General features: G+C 46.9%; 1 protein-coding gene and 1 pseudogene across 1 annotated transcript in view; both read right to left on the reverse strand.

Moving 5' to 3' along the window:
• Nucleotides 1-22762, reverse strand: part of MED13L (mediator complex subunit 13L) — a 284295-nt gene that overhangs the window by 198871 nt on the left and 62662 nt on the right. The window contains exon 2 of the mRNA XM_088443487.1: nucleotides 3660-3897. Coding sequence (XP_088299613.1) covers nucleotides 3660-3897 — 238 coding nt within the window. The remainder of the gene's footprint in view (nucleotides 1-3659; nucleotides 3898-22762) is intronic.
• Nucleotides 7745-15140, reverse strand: LOC148509172 (uncharacterized; annotated as a pseudogene).

Below are 22762 nucleotides of genomic sequence, written 5' to 3' on the forward strand. Positions count from 1 at the left end.
GAAGCTGGACATCTGACCGACCATGGTTTCTTGGTTTGCGGTTTGGCCTTCCTGTGTGAATTATATTGTTTGGAAGAAGACTGTCCCTTTGCCCTTCCTTGCAGGCGAAAGGTCCAAAATGGAGACTGCCTATATTTAGAGGTAGTCGCAGATGATAATCCGCCAGATTTTGATACTGCCAAAGAAGCCACTATGTTACCCAATTCTTTTGTAAACAGTATCTTTCCAGCAAAAGGCAAAGATTTGAGAGCTTTCTTGGATCCTGCATCTGCCTTCCAGGACCTTAACCAAAGAGTTCGGCGAGCAAAAACCGAAGTTGTCGATACTCTAGAAGCCAGACGTCTTGCACTTCTCTCACATAAGCAGCCGCTTCTTGCATTTAGGAGAGATAGGACAGTTGTTCTCTGGTAGCCTGTGGCATACTGTCTTCCAGTGCTTTAATCCATTCCTCCATAGCCTTGGCCACCCAGGCTACGGCCATAGCCGGCCAGGTAATATCTCCAGATAATAAGAAAACTGATTTCAAACATGTTTAAAGTTTTCTATCTGTAACATATTTGAATGAGGATGCGGATGGACTAGGTCATGTAGAGCTCCTGATCAACCATGTCACATGAGCATCTACAGTCGGAGGGACTTCCCACTTAGTACATTCACCAGGTGAAAATGGGTATAGAGATGTTAACTTCCTAGTAGCATGGAAACGTCTATCTGGAGTACTCCATGCTTCAGCCATGAGGTCAGTCAGCTGCTCAGCCTGAGAAAAGTCATCCTTTCCCACCTTCTGACGCCTAAAGACCGAAGTGTTAGATTTAGGCTGCACCTCCTCTTCCTCTATACTAAGGACGAATCTTACTGCTCTTACCTGAGAGGGGACATCCACTGAGAATTGGTGGCCTTCCCCAGTCGAGAGAGACCCAGAAGAGGAACCCTGTGTATCCTCATCCGATTATGTGTTAGAATCCCCAGGCTGTGCCTGATGGGATACTCTCTTATGCCCATGCAATGGGCTCGGAATCAACTGACCAACACCTAAGGCTTGGTAGGATGTAGAGAACTATATACCGGACCCAGGGGAGAGGTATACAGGGAGACAAGCCCAAACCTTCTAAGCAGCTTCAGCAGACAACCGATGGTGAACTGTGAGCGTCTCATATACACAAGGCTGGTAGGAGGAACAACCCAGACACGGGAAACTTTCGTAGGGTCTGGGTCGGGGGAGGGGCTACCGGGGGAGAGGCTACCTCCCCGAGGCTGCGTCAACCAGACGAGTATGCTGCCCTCATGGCAGTAGATACCTCGTTCCTGTGGACTCTATGGAACCTGAAAAAAAACTTGAATGTCTAGGATTTATTTAACCTCCCTCACCAAAGAAGGAACATCCACTGTGGACGGATGGTCCTCCTCCCCCGAGCTGGACCCTGGAGAGGAACCTGCGCATCTTCTGAATCCTCTGATGATGCGTCTGAATCCATATGTCGAGCAGACTGATAATAAGATATTTTGCGCTTAGGCGCCTTAGTAACTACCGGTCTGCTATCAACATTAGAAGGTGCCATACTCTGACTAGAATGGCCATCAACATCCTTCCAGGAAGGATGCATACGAGGTGCAAACATAGCATGCTGTGGATACTCCATCCAAGGAGGCATAGTGGGAGCAGCCATATGATCCACAAACTGCTTCATTACCTGGGACAAAGAGGATACCCAAGAAGGCTTTTGTCTAGGGACAGGTAAACTGGACTGGTGAGGTGGCTCTTTATAACAGACAACACACAAACCATCCTTAATGTGCTGAGGGGACAAATAAGCCATACATGATTTACATGAAACCAGCAGAGGGCTCCCCATCCTGTATGTATATCTTTTGACATGTTCAATATAAAAGGCAATAATTGCAATGTTATGTGACAGCCTTCACAAAATCTTAAAATGAATGTGAAGTACTCAGAGAAAAATCTCCACCCCAAGAGGATGGAGAGAAAAACAGTGATAGTTATAATTGACAGACAGAAATAACAGTCAATACAGCAGCTAGCAAACAATCACATACAATGTATATGTAATAAAATTACAATCGACTCTAAATCAACTACACAAACACCAGGAATGGTAGGATATAGAGCACTATATACCTTAACCAAGGGAGAGGTATACAGGGAGACTGACTCAAACCCTCCTCAGACCAACAGCTACAGGGCGCACTAAGCATGGACCGTGAGCATCTCATATACACGTGGATACTGGGCGGAGCCACCCAGACACGCAAAACCCTTCGTAGGGACTGCGTCTGGGTTGGGGGAGGGGCTACCGGGGGAGTGTCTACCTTCCCTTAAGCTGCGTTAACCAACCAGGTACGCGGACCTCGTGGCAGAAGAAGCGCCTGCTGCTGATCCCGGGCATCAGACGATATGGCCCCAGTGGTGAGCACGCGGACAATTGCGAGCCCTGACTGCAGCAGCTTTCTTGTGCGTCTCTGACACCAGAAGCAAGTACTGCCACGCGCGATTCCCGGTAAGCGAGGAATCGCCTTACCTGACATCCCTGTGCACCCCGGTTGTAGTCCTGGTCGCAGCATTGCAGCTAGCAAGCTCAGTCGCGACCCGCCAAAATCACCAGCCCAGTTACTGGTGTTGCAGCCCGGCGGAGATAGATGGAGTCGCAGTACATGCGTCTTAATTCTGACGCTTAGTACTGCCAACCCAAACAAAATAATATAGATCATAAAATAAAAGCTTAGGACTGTTTGAGCAGTCCCCAGTTACAAAGGTGCGACTTGATCCTTCCGCACCAAACAACCGTTATATATTGCTGCTATCTAGGTGTAGTTTTTATATTTATTTTTATTTTTTATATATGTGGATATTTTGAATAAAACCATTCTTGGTAGAACTAAACAGGCCTCCAGTATATTCAATAATAGAGAGCAAACCTTAATTAATTTGTTATATTTGAAAAAAAGAAAGGAAATTGAATACCAGCACAGTAACTATTTTAGTAGCTTTGTTCAAAAATTGTCTAGTCTCTAGCATCATTTGGCCAATCTGTCAGATGTATACCCAAATTAAGATCTACATTTACAAGATGGAATTAGAGAATATCCCTTGCTAGAACCTTCATTTGCTTTGTAACATAAATTCTTTAATCAAAGAATTACAAATTCTCACAATATGAGGGTGAATACATGCAAAAAGTTTAACCTAAAAGAAACCTCAACTTAAAGCAAACCATAATTGTAAACCATGTTCAATTTCATACATTAATTTAATGTATGGGTGATTGTACAGCATTAAACACCAGAGAGACAAAAGATGCAAGGTGTACAAAACCTAATCCACACATACAATTCAGTTTATTTTTAATGTTGCATTTTAATGGTAACACTACATATGGGTGGAGACATACTTTAGAATGCAAATCCCTAAATTAATCAATAGAAAGCCTACATCTGATATTAATGCAGAAGTTTCTAGAAGCACTGTGTATTTATCTCTCTATGCTTATATAGAAAATGTACATTTAATTTAAAAGGTCCAACATAACTGTATTCATGCATTCCATAAAAAAAGCAGGGAAATTACTATTACTATAGAAGACCAAGAAAACAAATACACTAAAACAAAATATTACATTTAAAACCAACACAAATTCACTTACTGGTCAGCTCATGGTGTATAACATCGCCAAGATTTGGTTCATCACCCCACCAGAAAACCCACAACTCTTTGCAGTCAGGCATGACCTCACGTCTCCACACACATAGCAGATTGGCTTGCAAGCAGCGGATGAAGCTCAGGAGAATGGGGTCGTCTTGCGCTGGAGCAGAGATGATTGGGCTGCAGTCGCCATGGCCTTGGAATTTGTAGCGACGCCATTTGATGCCAGTTAATTCAGCCTATAGTGAGAAGACCATATCATGTAAAGAAATTGAAAGTAAAGCTTACAAACAAAGGGGGCGATTAAATTGTGTGACAGAATTAGCTCCCATCTAAAGTGGGCAGGAGCTAATTGTTTAGCTAATTGTTTACGTGACCAGTCCCATACTTGTCGCGACAGACACATTCTTTACGCGCACCCCAGCAGAAACCAGTGATCAATGCTGGTTAACCAAACAATTTGAATTAGCTCCCATCCACTTTAGATAAAATCCGAACAGATGTTTAGGTTTAAGCATTTACTTTGATGCATACATTTTTTTTTCAAGATGAAGCTTTAACATGGTTAAACTTTTATCCTATAGTATATTAAAATTGTGTGACCATCACTATGAAGTCATTAAAAGTAATATAAATAATTATGTTACAATGCAGGAAATATTGTGTAACAATTTTACAAACAATTCTGTATTTTTTGTTTTTTGGGTTTTTTTACTTTTTTGGGAGGAGATTCAATTGTGTGACAGAATTAACTCTCTTTGCAGTAAAGATCCACAGCAAGTTTCCAAGAGCAGAGAGGGTCTTTTCTGCACTTTTAGTGAAGCTGCCCCAAATTCCAAAAAGTTAATATAATAGTGCTTGAAAAAGTAGAAATTTCTGTCAATTATGTCCTAGGTTTGTGATTTAAAAAAAAAAAAATGTAAAACCATATGGTCCTGCTGCAAATTCACCATAGTCCGTCTTACACAAGTGGATACTCAGCCCAGTCCCTCATTACACTTTGCCCTCACTCCCCGCTCAATCGATTAATTACTGTAAAGGTGATTACCTGAATTCCTGTTCATCTTGGCTTCTGTTTTATGTGAAACATTCAAATTTTCCCAAACTGAACCTACTGCTGTCAATTCTTGTAACCTTGTTATGAAATATGCATTCTATAACTCTGTATGTAATTTTTTGGCACTTACTGCCCACAATAAACCATTTAAAAAAAAGTTTACCTATTTCTTTTACGCTTTACATAGGACAGTATTGTGTAATATATATGGAAATTAAATAATTTGCTAATATTTTCTCATCTGTAATACAAAACCATATGTGGAAGCAGAGAACACATTCAACCGTCCCTGATGACATGCAAAACCCTGGCACTCCTCCAGATCAGTCCGTATGCAGGAGACTGATCATCTGGCGCAAACACAAACAAAAAAAATTTAACAACTCACTCCAGAGAAACTCATGTCTGTTGGTAGGGAGCAGGGGTCACTGCGTTGCCAAGGACGCTAGTGGTTGCCCTGCCCTTTACCAGAAGCCCTGCTGTCACTTTCATTACTGCTAACTCTCATTATTATTTATTAACAGTTATTTATATAGAACACACATATTCCACAGAACTTTACAAAGAATATTTCAGTCATTCACACCAGTCCCTGCCCCAATGGAGCTTACAATCTCTGTTCCTATCACGTGGACACACAAACACACTATAGAATTATTTAGCATGTGAGTCTAGGACCAATTACTTTGTCTGCATCGGCCGGGCTCGTGCTCCATCCAATGATATACACATTGTCCACTACATTACCAATAGAATGCTACACTATACAGCCATGGCCAAAAGTTTTGAGAATGACGCAAGTATTGGTTTTCACAAAGTTTGCTGCTTCAGTGTTTTTAGACCTATTTGTCAGATGTTACTATGGTATTCTGAAGTAAACTTACAAGCATTTCATAAGTGTGAAAGGCTTTTATTGCCAATTACATTAAGTTTATGCAAAGAGCCAATATTTGTAGTGTTGACTCTTCTTTTTCATGACCTCTGCAATGCACCCTGGCATGCTGTCAGTCACCTTCTGGGCCACATACTGACTGATGGCCGCCCATTCTTGCCATATCAATGTTTGGAGTTTGTCAGAACTTGTGGGTTTTTGTTTGTCCACCCGCCTCTTGAGGATTGACTACAAGTTCTCAATGGGATTAAGGTCTGGGGAGTTTCCTGGCCATGGACCCAAAATTTCGATGTTTTGCTCCCCGAGCCACTTAGTTATCACTTTTGCCTTATGCTGGAAAAGGCATTGTTTGTCACCAAACTGTTCTTGGATGGTTGGGAGAAGTTGCTCTTGGGAGGATTTTTTGGTACCATTCTTTATTCATGGCTGTGAGCCCACCCCCTTGGCTGAGAAGCAACCCCACACATGAATGGTCTCAGGATGCTTGACAGCATGCCAGGGCGAATTGCAGAGGTCTTGAAAAAGAAGTAATTCTCAAATCTTTTGGCCATGGCTGTACTATCAATAGACATACCAACTTAAAACGATGAGCATTTTTTCTCTACAGATCAAAAATGTTGTGTAGCCAATATGTGGAAAACAACAAAAATAATGGAGCAATCGCTGAACAAATATGTAATGATGTTTTGAGTTCACAGTAGTCCTAATATTCACAACAGGCAAGATAACACATTTCACCCTCCTCCACATAGAGTACAATACACTCTAGCAGTTAGGCTGACAAGATGCGAACTAGACACACAAGAATATAGCATTGCTGAGCTGCTTGCATCACAATCCTAAGGTCAAACCTCAGACCTGTACTTGGAGCACATTATTACAGCTGGAGGAGCTTAACTGGCACAAGTTTACGGCAACAGCACCAGTCATCACTGGGCAATAAGAGCTCAGAGACTCTCCCTGGCGCTGCCTTTAAGTGCTAGCAGACCATAAATAGGATTTTGGTACTTACCGATAAATCCCTTTCTCCGATTCCACAGGGGACACTGGAGCCTCAGTACAATGGGTATAGAAGTGGGTTAGCCGGGAGCTGGCACCTTTAATAAAAAAAACTTGAATGGGGGCTAGCTCCTCCCCCTCTATACCCCCCCCAGGTCAGTCTAAACAACTGTGCCCGAGGGGAGCTGGAAAGTAAGGAGAAGGAAACAGAGAAGCCACAGCATTCATATATAAAGAAGGTTAATAAAAGACAAACCAACATTTCAATCAGACAACAGTAACAAACAACCGTCTGAACGTGGAAAAAGTAACAAATGCAGGTAGAACAGTGCAGGGTGGGCGTCCAGTGTCCCCTGTGGAATCGGAGAAAGGGATTTATTGGTAAGTACCAAAATCCTATTTTCTCCTTCATCCACTAGGGGACACTGGAGCCTCAGTACAATGGGGACGTCCCAGAGCTCACATCCCGGGTGGGAGAGCGCTGAGAACCCTGCAAAACTGCACGGCCAAACTCTGAAGCGGAGGCCGCAAAAGTATCAAAACGGTAGAATCTAAGAAACGTGTGCTTGCCGGACCAAGTGGCTGCTCGACAAAGCTGGTTTAAAGAAACCCCACGAGCAGCCGCCCATGAAGGTCCTACCGAGCGCGTAGAATGTGCTGTAATAGAAGTCGGTGGTTGCCTGGAAGCCACCACATAAGCCTGTTTTAATAGCCAGACAAATCCATCTGGAAATAGTTTGTTTGGAAGCCGGCCAACCTGGTCGGGCCAAATCAAACCGAACAAACAAAACATCCGATTTACGGAGCGAAGCAGTCATGTCAACATAATTCCGGAGCGCTCTGACCACATCTAAGGATCTAGAAGATGGAGAGTCATCCTTAAACACAGGGACCACAATTGGTTGATTTATATGAAAAGCAGAGACTACTTTTGGAAGAAAGGATCTGTGAGTGCGTAATTCTGCCCTATCTTCATGGAAAATGAGATAAGGAGGACGGCATGATAAGGCCCCCAGTTCAGAGACCCGCCTCGCTGAGGCGAGTGCCAAAAGGAGAACCACCTTCCAAGTTAAGTACTTTAACTCCACCCTCTGTAGCGGCTCGAAGGTCTCAGACTGGAGAAAAGCCAATACCAAATCTAAGTCCCATGGTGCCGTAGGAGACACAAAGGAGGCTGAAGCCTGACTACTCCCTGGAGAAAAGTCTGGACATCTGGTAATAACGCCAATTTTCTCTGGAAGAAAATGGATAACGCGGATATTTGTACCTTTATGGAGCCCAGACGAAGCCCTGCCGTTAAGCCAGCCTGAAGGAACAGAGGAAGACGTGATACCTTAAAAACTGATGGAGGTGAATTGCGTCCTGCACACCAAGTGACATAAGCTTTCCATATGCGATAGTAATGCTGAGACGTAACCTCCTTGCGAGCCCTAATCATGGTAGGAATTACACTTGACGGGATTCCCTTCTGTCTAAGAACGGCCCTTTCAGTAGCCATGCTGTCAAACGAAGCCGCCTTAAGTCTTGATAAATAAACGGCCCCTGAAGCAGGAGGTCGTCTTGAAGAGGAAGCGGCCACCGCTCGTCTACCAACAGATTCCTTATCTGCGAGTACCACGCTCTTCTGGGCCAATCTGGTGCTATGAACAGCACTCTGACATTCTCGCGTTTGATTCTCTGAAGCGAGGAATTAGCGGAAAAGGAGGGAATAAGTATACGTAGTGGAACCTCCACTGCGTTGTCAGGGCATCCACTGCTGCTGCCTGTGGGTCTCTGGTCCGGGAACAGTAAATTGGTAATTTGTGGTTCAACCTCGATGCCATGAGATCGGCCTGTGGCCGACCCCACCTGAGAGTTAGTTGGTGAAAATATGAGATATGGTAAGAACTTACCCTTGTTATCTCTATTTCTACGAAGTCCATAGGGTTCCACAGGATACCTTGGGGTATAGGTGTGACGTCAGTCGCAGGGCACCAAAGAGTTAAGCTTTCAGCCTCCCAGGATGCACTAGGTCCCCCTCCTATACCCCGCCCCCGGGCCAAGGCACCTCAGTTAGTTACCAAGCCATAGGCCGGAGGAGGAGAAGGAAGAGAGAGAACAAAGATCTGGACACATACAAGAATCACATTCTCACCAGAGGGAGACGGAAAACCGGTGACCAGAGCAAAGCCCATCTGCAGCACAGGTGCGACAGGGCGGGAGTCCTGTGGAACCCTATGGACTTCGTAGAAATAGAGATAACAAGGGTAAGTTCTTACCATATCTCATATTTTCTACTTCAGGGTCCATAGGGTATCCACAGGATACCTTGGGGATGTCCCAAAGCAGTATCCTTTAAGGGTGGGGACGCTCCTGTGCAGAAAGGAGAATCCGCCGCCCGAAGGAAGCATCCTGAGAGGCGAAGGTGTCAAACCTGTAATACCTCACGAAGGTATGGACAGAAGACCACGTAGCAGCCTTGCAGATCTGAACTGCCGAGGCACCACGTCAAGCTGCCCACGAAGGACCCACAGACCTAGTGGAATGAGCCTTCAGAGAAGGAGGGACCGGTAGGCCTTCATGAAGATAAGCTTCAGAAATAGCCATACGGATCCAGGCTGCCAAAGTTTGCTTTGAAGCAGGCCAACCCTTTTTACGGAAGCCATAGAGGACAAACAAAGCGTCCGACTTCCTAAACGAAGAAGTGCGGTCAACATAAGTCCTTAAGGCCCGCACAACATCCAAAGAGGCCTCACCCACGGAAAGACCCGGTGAGTTAAAGGCCGGAACAACTATTTCCTCGTTAACATGAAACTGGGAAACAACTTTGGGAAGAAACTCAGGCCGAGTGCGGAGCACTGCCCTGTTCCCATAAAAAACCAAGAAAGGGGGTCTACAAGAAAGAGCCCCTAACTCAGAAACACGTCTGGCCGAAGCAATGGCCAGAAGGAAAACAGTCTTAGCTGTTAGCCATTTAAGATCCACTGAGCCCAGTGGTTCAAACGGCGGTCCTTGGAGAGCCCTCAGGACCACAGCCAAATCCCAAGGCGCCACAGGTGGAACAAAGGGCGGCTGAATGCGGAGAACACCCTGCATAAAGGTGCGCACATCCGGGATTGTAGCAATCCTACGGTGAAACCAGACAGATAGGGCCGAAACCTGTACCTTCAAAGAAGCAAGGCGAAGCCCATGATCTAGTCCCGCTTGCAGGAAGGCGAGAATCCGAGACAGACGAAACTCCCGCGGTGCATAACCTCTCGGTCGACACCACTGGAAGAACGTATGCCACACGCGATGGTATATCCTCGCGGAAGACGGTTTCCGAGCTCGTAACATGGTACGCACCACAGAGCTGGCAAACCCCCGGGACCTCAGCATGGCAGTCTCAACAGCCACGCCGTCAAAGACAGCCGAGTCAGGTCCGGGTGAAGGCAAGGACCCTGAGACAGAAGGTCCGGTCGTAGCGGCAACCGCAGAGGACTGTCCACGGACAGACCCTGAAGGTCTGAGAACCAGTGCCGTCTGGGCCACGCGGGAGCTATCAACAGGAGCGTCCCTCCTTCCTGTTTGAATTTCCGGATTACCCGTGGAAGAAGGGAGACCGGAGGGAACAGGTATGCGAACCGGAACGTCCACCGGACGGACAGAGCATCCACCAGAGACGCCCCTTCGTCTCTTGTGCGAGACCCGTACACCGGCAACTTGTTGTTGTGCCGGGACGCCATGAGGTCGATTTCTGGAAGACCCCACCTGTCCACCAGTAGTTGAAAAACGTCCGGGTGCAGGGACCATTCCCCCGGATGAACGTCCTGGCGACTTAGAAAGTCCGCCTCCCAATTTAGCACTCCCGGGATGAAGACCGCTGATATGGCCGGAAGATTGCGCTCCGCCCAAACCAGGATCCGAGAGACCTCTACGAGAGCCGCCCGACTGCGAGTTCCTCCTTGCCTGTTTATGTAGGCCACGGTGGTAGCGTTGTCCGACTGGACCTGCACCGGGCGACCCTGGAGAAACCGCTGTGCCTGCTGGAGAGCATTGAAGACCGCACGGAGTTCCAAGATATTTATTGGAAGCTCCGCTTCTGTCGGCGTCCACCTGCCCTGGAACAAGTGTGGACCCGAAACTGCTCCCCAGCCCCGAAGACTGGCGTCCGTTGTCAACAGGACCCAATTTGGAACCCAGAACGGACGTCCCTTGTTGAGGTGGGTCGTCTGTAACCACCACGCAAGGGACAGGCGAACCTCCTGGGTGAGCACAATCGTCTGGGACTTCAAAGACTGAGTCAGCCCGTTCCACTTGGACAGGATCAGGTGCTGCAGAGGTCTGGAGTGAAACTGGGCGTATTCCACCATGTCGAACACCGACACCATGGAGCCCAGTAACCTCATCGCCGAGTGTAAGGACACCCGGCGGCTGTGCAGGCAACTGCGCACCCTTGACTGTAAAGCAGAGATCTTGTCCTCCGTCACGAAGATCCTTTGCTGTCCCGAGTCCAATAAGGCTCCAAGATGCAGAATCCTCTGAGACGGGATTAGAGTGGACTTCTGCCAGTTGATTAGCCAGCCGTGCCGTTGCAGCAGTGCAATGGTCAGGTCCAAGTGGCGTAACAGGAGCTCTGGAGATCCTGCCACCAATAACAGGTCGTCCAAATACGGCAACATGCGGACTCCCTGCAGCCGCAGAGAAGCCGCCATGACCGCCATCACCTTGGTGAAAACACGTGGTGCTGTTGCCAGGCCAAAAGGTAACGCCCGAAAGTGGAAGTGGTCGCTGCGGATTGCAAACCTGAGGAACTGTTGATGGCGCCAAAGAATAGGGACATGCAGGTAAGCGTCCTGTATGTCCAATGACACCAAGTAGTCCCCAGGTTCCAGCGCCAGAATGATGGACCGTAGGGTCTCCATCCGAAACTTCGGGACCCGCAAAGACTTGTTGAGTGCTTTGAGGTTGAGAATCGGACGATATGACCCATTGGGTTTCTGTACCAAAAATAGATTTGAATAGAAACCCTGGCCCCTCTGGGAGAATGGAACCGCCACTATAACTCCAGCCTGGAGCATAGTGTGCAATACCTTCCGCAGTTCCGTAGCCTTGTTCCGGTCTGATGGAAGACCCGTGGTGAAGAAGCGAGCCGGGGGTCTGTGCCGGAAGGAGAGGGCGTATCCGTGGGAAACCACCTCCAGAACCCAAGTGTCTGTCGTAGTGGTCGACCAACACTGGGCGAACTGTAGCAGGCGGCCTCCCACCCTGGGATCCCCCAAAGGGAGGCCCGGACCGTCAGGCCGCAGGCTTGTCATCTGGCTTGGGGACCGGACGTCTGGTACTCCATGCCTGCTTCCGGGGCTTGACCGATTTCTTAGGGCCAGCCTGTCGAGGAAACGACTGTGGTTTGGGCCTGCCCTGGGCCCTAGATGACCGAAAGGACGATGGTCCCGAACCAGAAGGAGCAGCGGCCGACGGGAGACAAGCAGATTTGGCTGCCGCCAGCGTGGCCACAATCTTATCCAGATCCGGACCGAAGAGAACTTCTCCGGTAAACGGCAACGCTTCCAGACCTTTCTTGGAATCTGCGTCCGCCTTCCAGGATCGCAGCCACAAGGTGCGACGAGCAGCTACCGCTGCTGAAGAAATTCTAGACACCAGAGTACTAATGTCTAGAGCCGCCTCGTTGATGTAGGTGGCCGAATCACGGAGATTGCCAATCAACTCCGCCTGTTCGGCCGGACAGTCGGATTCAAAAGAAGCCTCTAATGAATCCGCCCAGCGCTCCATCGCTCTGGCAACCCAGCAAATGGCCATAGCCGGCCGTGCTGCCCCCCCTGCAAGGGAATAAGCGGACTTCAGGCAGATTTCTACCTTGCGGTCCGTAGCATCCTTAAGGGAGGACATGGATGGCATCGGCAATGTGGCACTACGGACAAGACGGGTCACGTGAGAATCCACCTGTGGAGGGGATTCCCACTTAGCAAAATAATTATCCGCGAACGGATAAGCCACCGCCAGGCGTCTCTGCGGCTGGTATCTTTTGCCAGGTTGTTTCCACGCCTCCTCTAAATGGTCCACCAACTGACCCGAAAGAGGAAAGACTGTGGCATCGCCCTTCACATCTTTGAAAAAGGCATACTTAGATTTAGCCGCTGGGGGAACTTCGTCCTCAATCACCAAGGCTGTGCGGACCGCCCGAATAAGTCCAGGAATATATACTTTGGACTTAGCATCAGCGTCCTTAGTATGGAGAGGTTCCTGATCGTAAGGATCAAGAATCTCCCCATCATCAGACGTCCCTTCGTCATCCTCATAAGGAGCGGACAGAGACGCCACCGGCCTTTTATGAGGCCGCATCACAGACTCCCCTTGCAACACATCAGACAAGTGCTGTACAGAACTCGTCAGGGAGTTAACCCACGCTGGCTCCTGAGAACCCGGGAGCGGGGAAATAGGGAGACTGTGGGGTACCACCAATTGTCGTGGGAACCCCTGCATGGGTGACGACACCACAGACTGCTGGGACAAACCCCTCGGAGTAAACGCGGGCTGCGGAGCTAACTGGCCCACTAAAGCTGTTAACGCCTGAGCGAAACAAGCCCAGGGCGGCTCCTGTACCGGTGCTGTAACCGTAATAGGCCGCGCCATGGACAAACACTGCCGGCAAAGGCCCTCCGCGCTACCCTCCCCCTCCGCTAACGGTACTTTGCACGTGGTACACTGTAGCCGGAGGGGAAAATCACTTTCAGACATGATGGCACCACGTATGTGACCTCTCTCACCAATTAAGTATTAAATAGGCGAGAGACCACCCTGCAGCACCGCACCGCAAGGGCTTTAGCAGAAGAACAGGGACAGTAATAAAGCTGACAGTTTAGAGAAGAAAAGTTACAGGCAGCAGCGCTAGCACAGTCACATACAATGCAGAGAAATAACAATTCCTGCACTAACAGCGCTGATCACTCAACTACACAGACACAGGGCCTGGTAGGACACAGCGCTGCATACACAGACCTGACCACAGCGGAGGAGAGGTATGCGGGGGGACCCAGACCACGATGCTTCCGTCCAGCGCTTCCAGCAGCGTTCACCATGCGTTCTGGAGAAGATGGCCGCCGAGGAGCAGAGAGGAGGCTGGCCTGGGGGAGGAGCGCTGCCACAGGACCAGTCGGCAGCATGCAGAGAGGGCTGTGTGCAGCGGGGGAGGCGCCGGCTGTGAGACAGGGAAGGCGCGCTCCCCTGGCATGCATTTAACCCCTGGGACGCCGCAGCGCTACCGCCCTGCTGCGGTCCGCTGTCCCAGGGGGTAGTGGAAGCGCAGGTTGGTCGCCTGGCTCCACGCTGCAGCCAGTCCCCAGGGAGCCCCCTGCCTGGGGACTTAGGACCATGTGATCAGCGGGGACCCACCGCGGGACCCCGCTGCTTACCTCTGTCCCCCTTGAATCCGGCCATGGTCCGGAGCATCTGGGGTCACCGCTAGCTGTGACCCCAGACGCCCACCAGCATCCCCGGATCAGTACCGGCGTTCTGGTACCGGCGGGGTGTAGGGAAGACAGCATGGACGTCAGGACTGACTGTCCATGCTGTTCATCCAGATGTGCAGCCACAGCTGCATGAAGAATAAGCTTCAGGGGCTCTTCTAGCCCCCACTCCAACAGGTGCACCCGACTCCGGCCGGGCACCAAACTAAACTGAGGTGCCTTGGCCCGGGGGCGGGGTATAGGAGGGGGACCTAGTGCATCCTGGGAGGCTGAAAGCTTAACTCTTTGGTGCCCTGCGACTGACGTCACACCTATACCCCAAGGTATCCTGTGGATACCCTATGGACCCTGAAGTAGAAATACCTGAGGATTGAGCGACCATTCCCCTGGATGAATATCTTGCCGACTGAGATAATCGGCCTCCCAGTTTTCCACACCTGGAATGAAGATGGCAGAGATTGCCACTGCGAATTCCTATGCCCAACGCAGGATTCTGCCTACTTCCTTCATGGCGGCTCTGCTCTTGGTGCCGCCCTGTCTGTTGATATAGGCGACCGCTGTGGCATTGTCCGACTGTACTCGGACTGCCTGAACCTGCAACAGAGGCTGCGCCAGGTGGAGAGCATAAAATATTGCTCTTAACTCTAGAATATTTATGGGTAGACCTGCCTCCCTTTGAGTCCAGTGCCCCTGAAAATGTCTTCCCCGGGTCACTGCTCCCCACCCTCTTAGACTTGCGTCTGTGGTGAGGAGAATCCAATCCCATACTGCGAACCGTCGTCCTGCCAGCAAGTGCGAGGGATTCAACCACCAAATTAGAGATGTTCTCGTCTGGGGAGACAAGAGGACTCGCTGGTGGAGAAATAGGTGGGATCCTGACCACTGGGAAAGAAGGTCCAACTGATAGGGACGGGCATGAAATCTTGCATATTGAATTGCCTCGAAGGTCGCCACCATCTTTCCCAGCAGGCGGATACAGAGATGTACTGATACTCTGCGATGCCGCAAAATCAGACGCACCATGCTTTGAATGGAGGAGACCTTGTCCTGAGGCAGAAAAACCTTCTGTTCCGCCGTGTCCAATATCATGCCCAGGAACAGCAGACGTTGTGTCGGAGTCAAGGAGGATTTTTTTAAATTTAAGATCCACCCGTGTTGCAAGAGAAGATTCTGGGCTAATTGAATGTCTATTAACAAATCGAGCTACTGACGGAGCCTTGATCAGTAGGTCGTCTAAATATGGAACAATGACTACCCCGATATCGCTGTAGAGCCATAATGACGGCCATGACCTTAGTGAACACCCTTGGTGCCGACGAAAGACCGAAAGGTAGGGCCTGAAATTGCCGATGCGAGTCTAGGACCGCAAATCGAAGAAATGCTTGATGAGGAGACCAGATAGGGATGTGGAGGTAGGCATCTTTTATGTCTAGGGACACAAGAAACTCGTTTTTCTCGAGTCCAGCTATAATAGAGTGGAGAGACGCCATCTTGAACCTGAAGGTTCGAAGATAAGGGTTTAGATCCCTGAGATTGAAAATGGGCTCATAGAGCCGTCCGGCATGGGCACCACAAACAAGCTGGAATAAAAAGCCTGACCTCTCTGATGGGTCGGAACTTCCACTACCACCTGGGACAATAGCAGCTTCTGTATTGCTTCTAGAAAACCCTCCCTTTTTTATGCCAGTGGTAAACCGGTTCTGAAAAAACGAGAAGGCGGATCTATTCTGAAGTCCAACTTCAGACCGTGTGTAATGATGTCCCTGACCCAGGCGTCCTGGCAAGACTTGATCCACACTTCCCTGAAGTATAAAAGACGAGCTCTCACCCTCTGATCTCCCAACTGAGAAATGAGAGAATCATGCGGAGGGCTTTGCTGTTGTCTTGTCCTGCTGGGACCCGGATGAAGCTGATGTCGCAGTTCTACCACGGCCTCTGGACCCTCGGGAGAAAGCCGGAGCTCCCCTGGAGCGTCCTCTAAACCTGCCGGGGGGACGAAAGGACTGAAAGGAAGGACCTGCAGAAGGCCGCCTTGGAGGGGGAGCCGCAGATGGTAGGTAAGTTGATTTCCCACCGGTAGCCTGTGAGATCCACTTATCTAACTCCGTCCCGAAAAGAAATTCTCCGGTAAAAGGAAAAGCTTCTACAGCTCTCTTGGACTCTGAGCCAAAGGGCTCTTCTGGCTGATATAGCTAAAGCCGAAGATCAAGCGGAAAGACCACATATGTCCTTAGAAGCTTCCCCAAGGAAAGCGGCAGATTCTGCAATCTGCTCAGCCAGCTGAATGAGACCTTCTGCAAGCTGTGTAGCCCAGGCTTCGACAGCTTTATTAACCCAACAGCTAACCAGAGCTGGACGCTGTGACACTCCTGCCACTGTATAAATGGATTTTAGCGTGTTTTCCAGCTTTCTGTCGGAGGACTCCTTTAAAGAAACAGCTCCCGGAACGGGAAGCACCGTCTTTTTAGAAAGACGGGATACTGAGGGATCTACAGCTGGGTGAGTTTCGCATAATTTTCTACTATCTGGCGGAAATGGATAATAGGATAAAAAATTTTTAGAGATTTGAAACCTCTTATCAGGGTGTTTCCACGCTGAGGTTAGGATATCATCCAACTCCTCTGAAGCTGGGAAAGTGACAGCCTGTCTAAATCTCTTACCAAAAATAGACGTTTTAGAAGACACCTCTGAGTCCTCTATGTGTACAGCCTGGCGTACTGCAGTGATTAATGCATTTACGCCCTGTGATATAGGTTCCGATTCATCAGGAAACTGAACCTCTTCTTGAACCTCGCACTCCTCAGGCTCCTGCGCTACCTCATCATCCGAATCATCCCAATATAAAGGATTCTGGATAATTCTCTTATTAGGGACATTATATAACAAGGCAGTAGGAGGGGCCTGGGACTATTAAGTCCCTCCACAAATTTGGCTAAAGAACGTGCCCAATCTGGCTCAGGTGATCTCTGTGTAATCACCTCCCTATCTCAGCAAGCTGCTTCAAGCTCATCAGAGAGTCTAGTCATAACCGAAGTTATTTGATCAGACCATAACGGTTGGGATGGAGTGTCGGCAGAGAGACACACTTGTCACACAGCAGAGAGGAGTAAGATTGTTCTTGTGTGAACTTCTCTGCACATTTTTTGCATGAGAAGGACTTTTGTGCAGCCTTAGATCCCTTAGAAGCCATGCTGCAGCACTCTGTCACACACACACACACACACACAGTAGGTGAGAAGACAGATATAGAGACTATAACCAAGGGGGGGCAGAGAGGGAGATTGCTATGCCCCCTTAGCAGCTCTATAATAGAGCTATAAACAGCCCTTAAAAGAAACCTTTACTGGCCTTAATCAGGTACTATTTGTGTAGTCTCCAGGAGCAGCCCTTCCTCTAAAATGGCCCCCAGCGTCTACTACAGAAGCGCTGGGGATACTGGGAGGCAGGAGCAGAAGACGGACTTAAGCTCCGCCCCCTCCGCTATGGCGCCTTCACCGCGCTAGCGCTGCTGCTCGTTAGCCCGCCTGAATGAAGTCCTGACTCTCCCGCTAGTCGGGGGCCAGGACGCACTGACCTTCACACTGCCAAGGCTGCCGGCGGCGGGGTTTATGCTGGGGGAAGCCCGCAACGAGAGCCGCATGCAGCTCGTCTAGGGCTCACCAGAGACTGAGGTCTCTGTAGCTGGAGACCTCAGCGCGGACCGCAGGCAGTGGCGGTGAGGTCTCCCCTGCAGCTCCAGCGGTGCAGACAGGCAGGGGCAGTGGGCTGCCTGTCTGTATCCTCAAAATAATTTCTTTAAAAGTGCTCTTAGTGTGCCTTAATGGAGCATAGGTCCAGCTCCCAGGGCACAAACTTTAGACTGACCTGGGGGGTATAGAGGGGAAGGAGCTAGCCACCATTCAAGTTTTTTTTTATTAAAGGTGCCAGCTCCCGGCTAACCCACTTCTATACCCATTGTACTGAGGCTCCAGTGTCCCCTAGTGGATGAAGGAGAAATAGCAAATGCTGCTGCCCAAGACAGCAGGGACAATTTTGTACTGGAAAATGTCAGTCGCAGGTAGTGGCTTCTGGGGGAAAACAAACTTCTGCTTAATGTTTACTGAAGGGCCATGCTGGACACCAGATGTGGGCAGAGTTGTTTTGCTCTACACGCAGAGCAGTCAGATATTTTTCCTGCATACAAACCTTGGGCACCGTTGGCCAAATGTGTTCGGAAGCGCTTCTACACTCTGGAAAAATGTGCTAAGCCTAAAAATTTTATATGTTACAAGCTTTTTTTCTTAAGTAACAAAAAATTGCTGGCTCCTAACTTTTTTAAATTGTTGGCTCACAATTCTTTGAAGAAATTTTTCAAGCCCTGTTCTTCATGATATCTTCTGTTAGTTTGCTCTGAAACCTAGTGTAAAGTCAGGTTAATTTGACTTTAAAGGGAAAATATGCACTAACATTGCAATAAATTTATAAAGTTGAAGTGTGTTAGAAAATTAAAAACTTGCGGTTGGCACTATCATAAATGTCCGATATGTGGACAGCCCTGGCGGGAGGGGGGGGGGGGGGGAGATTTAATTCAGCGGCAAATGCTGCCAGGCTTCATCGAGGGAAAACTTGCGATGCTCCCGTCAATGCTGACTGATTTCCCCCCAATAGAAGCATCCAGCACTTACAGCAATTACAATGGAAATACTGCACAAAGGTTGCAGTGCCAGAAATCCAAACAGGCTCTAATATATAGAATTGCATCAGACAACTATATAGAATTCATACAATTCTTTGGGGGCGATTCAATTGTTTGTAGCTCCTGTCTCTCCTGTGTAAACATGCACGGTAGCTATACAAATGTTTGCGCAACCAGCCCCTATCTTTCCGCGAGAAGTACCGGGTACGTTGCAGTTATGATACTCACGACCAGCACAAAGCCCTACTTTACACAGATTTTTACTCACACCTCAGGAAGGTGCAAGCAGAAATCCACGATATGTGCAGCATCGGGGATGGTCGGGTAAATAACTGAATAGCAAATCAAGCAGTTTAAAGGGGAGCTACAAACAATTGCATCAACCCCATTATATCTATATAGCTGTTATTAAGCAAACAAATCATTCCACCTATTGTCACTGTGAAGAGAACTGCTATATTTCAAAAAGGAGAAGTATGCCAGGTGTATTATAAGTGAAATCACCAAAAAAAAAAATCTAAATTTCACAAATCTCAATTTCCACTCAAATGATACCTCCAAAAAAGTAAAATATTACAGTGTGCAAAACAGCCCAAAATATTATCATCAGTTCTACTAAGCAAATTCCACACCTTTTATCCACTATTAAGGATGACCTGTTTTTTTTTTGTTTTTTTTTAAACACTTCATTTATCTCTTGGATTTACATCAAGGTTAACACCCTCCCTAGTCTCTAAATATATTTTTCAGGCCCTTCCTATACAGACATGGACAAGTTTGTTGGTACCCTTATAGACAAGCATGGTAAAGGTAAAGGCTATAAGGCCATCTCCAAGCAGCTTGATGTTTCTGTGACTACAGTTGCAAATTTTAAAAAGTTTAAAGTCGATGAGACTGTACAACTTTCCTGGAAGTAGCCTCAAGAGGAAAATCTCCATTATATTAAACAGAAAGATAGTGAGAATGGTAGAAAAAGAGCCAAGGAAAACGTCCAAACAGAACTGGAGTATTTTGGCAAGTCACATCAGTTGTATGTTTACAGATTAAACCATGAAGCTTTAAATGAAACCACCACCATCCCTACTGTTAATCATGGAGCAGGCTCGGTTATGTTTTGGGGCCTTTGTTGTGTCTAGCAAGGAGTGCCTTGAACCTGTGCACGGCACAGTGGAATCTCAAGATTATCAAGGAATTCTGGAGAGTACTACCCAGTATCAGTATCCTCAAACAGGATAATGACCCAAAATACACAGCTAAAAAGCACCAAAAATGAATAAGTACCAAACATTAGACTGTTCTGAAGTGACCTTCTATGAGCCCTGATCTGTGGAAAGAGCTGAAACATGCAGCCTAGTGAAACTGAGACAGCTGGCCAAACTACCTGCTGACATGTGCAGAAGTTTCATTGAGAGTTACATAAATTGTTTAATTGCAGTGATTGCCTCTAAAGATTGTGCAACAAAATATTACTTTAAGGGTCCCATCATTTTTGTCCATGCCATTTTCATTTTTGTAATTTGAAACATTTTGGTGAATCAAAAATCAAATGCAAAGTCTGATTTCTATTAAATATGGAACAAACAATGATGGATTTCATTGGGTTTCTCAATGATCTCAACCCATCATAATATCTTCTTATTACAAATGTTCCATAATCACTAAATATTTAACAAAAACAGTTTTACCAATCTTCACAGATCAGAAATTTTCATGCTTCTCAAAGATTCTGTCTAGCGATATGACAGGCTTCCACTTACTTGTCCAATTGGTGAGCCCCATGAATTAGCATGCGAGTCTAGTATAGGTGAACCCAAAGACAGAAGTGTGGGCTGCTTACAAGCTTTTGCACTGTTAGTATTATGTTCGGTCTAGGTCATGGAAAATATTTCCTGACACCTCGATAGGTGTTTGGTGGGTGGTCGCCTCCTGGAATCTTTCTGCATAATTGGTGGGTCAAACTATTGGCATTCTTTGAAAACCCTGATTCATTCTATTATTTTTGGTTATCTTCTATGTACTCCAATAAAATGTCAATTTAATTTTTTTCTCCACATCATTTTAGCCATCACCTGTGGATGTTGGGAATTTCAAACCTTTCATTTTATTGCCATGGTGGTCAAACCAAATATGGTATAATTAATTACCTTATAGAATACCAGGGTTGGCTGGTTTAAACCACCTCGGTTTACATCAAATGTTTTTTTTAAAAAACACTCTGGGTTTTTTTATTATGCTGTGACTACAGGCACAACGCTGTGACTGGTATTATTCCACATTCTTGTTGCTTGTGGTCTTTATCGGAGTAAGCTGAACCAATGCAGTAAAACACACACTACAAAAGATATAGGGAGTATGAACCAGATAAGAGAGGTGCTAAATCTGCCTTGCATCAAGCTAAGACTTCTCCCCCATCAATCCCATAGGGCAGGAAAAAAAAACACAGCTAACATTCTCAATCTTAAAGAGAAAACACCAACACATAGGCAAACAGGCAATATACAGAGAATCACCTCATAGTTTAATCTCCATGTTTACCATAGTATTTAAATTCAAAACCTTCAGTCCTATTGAGATGAGTGCCAGAAAGACTTATGGTGCGTACACACAGCAAGATAAGCTTTCAGATTTGTAGAACGATACTGATCCTATCGTTAAAATCTGACAGCTTCTGGCCCCTGCACACGACCAAACAATGGTTGATGCGCGGCCACGTATGGCAGTTATCGACCATCATCCGCAGTCCGTGCAAGCAGGCATACCTGGTCGATATCGACCAGGTTAGCCTGTTACTACAGGGACCCACGAACGTAGTTCACGGGTCGTTATAGTCGTAGGTGCCAAACATGCATGTGTTGGATGTTCGATAACGATCATCCAACACATGCAGGACGATCAGATAACGATTGTCCCGCGGTATGACCGTGTGTACACACCATTAGTCTCTGTGGTGTCACAAGTATCATCTTATGAATGGTGGTGAGCAAAAAAATAGTTAAATAATGGGAAATACATTGGGGTTAACAACTTCTGACTGCTCAAGCATCTTCAGCTAGTGTAGAAAGAATTTTTCTTCTTTCGGTTTAGTTCATTCGAAGCTTCGAAACAGACTGCAAACTGAAAAGGCCTCTAAACTAGTGTTTTTATTCAAAATGTTTAATGTCAGTGACATTTCCAGTTCTAATGCTTATCTCCTTTTTTTGTGTTTGTGTGTTTCTCTGAAAAGTGCTTTAGCATGTTTTAATTATGTTTAGTCTAAAATTGGTTTTATTGAAAGATGTCATATAAATCATATCAAACCCTAATAATTTGTTTGTTAATGTTAGAAAGCATTAAAACGTGACTGTTCAAAGTTTCTAATACACAGCCAGATACATTATTTTTTCATTTAAACATTAATGCAAAAAAACTTGTTTAAAACAAAAAAAAAAAAAAAAGGTTTAAACCAAAACACCAGGGTTTTTTTTTCGTTTTTTTTTACTTTTTTTTCCAACCCTGTAGAATACTTAACTGCTAATTTGTTTGTCAAAAATACTTAGGACTTTCTATTTAAAACCTTGGGTAACATAAGAAAATATTATATTGTATTTGCTTCATCTTACAAAAATTATAGTTTTCTCTTATTTCTGCAGATCAGTCTCAATATGTGACCTTGTAAAAATAAAAAACAAATACATGTTTTTACCGTTAATGCCATGCACACATAGGTGGGGATCACTGACCGGTTGACAAAGTTGCAATGAACACATTGAGGGCGATTTAATTTTTTTGGATCGCCCATCGGTGCAATTCAACTGTCCCTCAGATGTGGCGAGCATGCGCAACCTAAAGCACCGGCTAAACCAGTCTAAAGTTCAGCTTTGGGTGCCTAAAGTGCCAGGAGAGTGTGAGCAAAAATGTGTGCAGCCACCGCTATTCACGCCCGAACAGAGCAACAATTGAATTGGTCTTTCAGGCGCCAAAAAGAAAATAGCCGCAGTAAAAACAACTGAATCACCAAAATCTGTTAATATATGGGAGTAAATGACAATTCGGCTAT

Source organism: Taudactylus pleione, unplaced genomic scaffold (assembly GCF_031769625.1).
Source record: "Taudactylus pleione unplaced genomic scaffold, aTauple2 ptg000330l, whole genome shotgun sequence".
Classification (NCBI taxonomy): Eukaryota; Metazoa; Chordata; class Amphibia; order Anura; family Myobatrachidae; genus Taudactylus; species Taudactylus pleione.